We start from the raw sequence: 2170 nt of genomic DNA on the forward strand, positions 1-2170 counted from the left end.
CACATACAGACACTCACACACACACTCACAAACACTCACACACACACACACACACACACACACACACAGAGGGGATGGAGTGAGTTTTCCTGTGACCAACACCACCACACAGACAGCTCAGCTAATTGTTACATTATGGCTGAGCAAAACATTAGACTGCTCTTAAATTACATTCCAATAAGCTGTGGCCAGACGCCAGAAGACTGCAGTGGGCCCGGTGCTACCTCCTGGATGATAGACACACACGGGTGCTCATGCACGCACACACACACAGATACATAAACAGACAGGCCCAGGTACGTACCGAGGGCTCCATCTCAAAATACATGGGAAAATAAAGTTGCCAAGTTACCTTCGGAGTTTTGAGAAAGGAGGGCTACTGGGCCTCTTGAAAGTGTTTGTGTTGAAAAGTGGTGATTGCTTATTGGTGGATTCTCTGAAGGCATGTAAGGACAGTCTCATATTGACTGGCGGGGAAAAGATGCTTGTTAGGTAATCGGATGTGTTCGAGAGCGAGAGAGCGAGAGAAACTGTTTTTTGGATGAGTGTTGAACATTATAAAGAACAGACTAAACTAAATAAAAAGAAAAGTATCTCGTATTAAATGTTCAATTTTTAGTTCTTTTTTGGGGGGGGGGGGATTGCCTTTTCCTGAGGAAAAAGTTCAACATGTATTCAAAAAATAAGGTTTAAAAAAGTGTGCATATAATTAATCCTGAAGACTCTCTCCAGATTGGATTGTATAAATCTTTATATTAATGTTTCCCAAGAAAACTTATAGTTATTAAAATTAAGACCAACTACTGCTGCTATGGGTGTTTCTGGTATTCACATGCGTTCCATAAATGCACACTCGGCTATCACTGACATCGACAAACTCCTTCTTGTCTTTGTTCAACATGTCCTGATCCTGAGTGGGAGAGGAGACGGGAGAAAGTCTCTTACCTCAGCCATGGTCATTTAGTTGGATGTTTCCAAGGAGACAGTGGAGTTTGCCATTCCCTGCGTGTCCCACAAAACAACTGCCTCCAACTCTCTTGTTCGCACAAGTACTAACGCAAAAGAGCCATCGCACCCAGCAGTGTCTCCTTCAACAACACAAGCACACATGTACTCTGCTCCTCTCTCTCTCTCTCTCTCCCTCTCTCTCTCTCTCTCTCTCTCTCTCTCTCTCTCTCTCTCTCTTTCTCTCTCTCTCTCTCTCTCTCTCTCACACACACACACACACTCATACACACACACTACGAGCCACCGATACTCCACACACAAGCAAAAAAAAGTCACCGTACTCTTAATTCATACACATATACTCATGCACGCTGTCTTTGCTTTCTCTGCTCTAATGTTGCAGTGGACTGGCTCTAAACTACTCAAGATGTTCAGTGTGTGTTTGCGTCCGAGTGTGTGTTAAAACTGGGCACAGGGGATTGGAATGAGATCCTCCCACTCGGCATTCTCACCTCAGAAGCTGCCTGCTCCCTCCCTTGCCTCCACAAACACACACGCACACATTGGTGTGCTCATGTAGAGGTGTGTGAGCTCTTCACTCACTCACAGACATGCACGCACGCACACGTACACACGCACGCACACACACCCTCGGAGTCACAGGGCAGTCCCCTCACAGCTGGCTGGAAGAGGGCATGACACTCATCTTTCACAGAGATTTGATCAAAAGGAATCACAAAGGCTGGAGGCTCTCCTAATGCAGTCAGGGGAGACTCTCCCTCTTCTCCCCTCTCTCTCTCTCTGTCTGAGTAATGCCCTAAATCAACGCTGCCCCTCTCCGTGCACACAGCCCAGCGTGTGTGTCTGGATTCACCTTAACACAGCCCTGTGAACAGCCTCCATAACAAGTTATGCCTTGTGCCGTCAGGAATGTGTCAGTGTCTGAGCTGAGTGTTTCTGAGCTGAGGGGACATGAAACCAGGAGCCTCAACACTTCAGTCCAGGTAATTTAGAAGTAAATAAAGTAAGTATTGACAGGGGTGAACGCAGTATTCAGATCCCCCACTCCAGTAACACGTCACATACCGCAAAGACTTTGCAACGAGTTGGCATTTAAGTTTGACCAGAACTACCTAAAAAGCATCAAAAAAGTGCTCCAGGTATGTGTTTGTGCAGTAAAATGTTGTCGGGCTGTCCTGCCCCAAACGTTAAAAGTTGAGGT

General features: G+C 46.2%; 1 protein-coding gene across 1 annotated transcript in view; it reads right to left on the reverse strand.

The window, feature by feature from the left end:
* The window catches only part of bnc1 (basonuclin zinc finger protein 1), a 19453-nt gene extending 18066 nt beyond the window's left edge, over positions 1 to 1387 (reverse strand). Inside the window, exon 1 of the mRNA XM_086143814.1 lies at positions 946 to 1387. Within this exon, the coding sequence (XP_085999940.1) occupies positions 946 to 960 (15 nt within the window). The 5' untranslated portion in view covers positions 961 to 1387. The remainder of the gene's footprint in view (positions 1 to 945) is intronic.
* Positions 1388 to 2170: the final 783 nt, after the last annotated feature.

Source organism: Fistularia commersonii, chromosome 3, assembly GCF_037954325.1.
Source record: "Fistularia commersonii isolate RoL2024-O1a breed Wild chromosome 3, RoL_Fcom_v1.0, whole genome shotgun sequence".
Classification (NCBI taxonomy): Eukaryota; Metazoa; Chordata; class Actinopteri; order Syngnathiformes; family Fistulariidae; genus Fistularia; species Fistularia commersonii.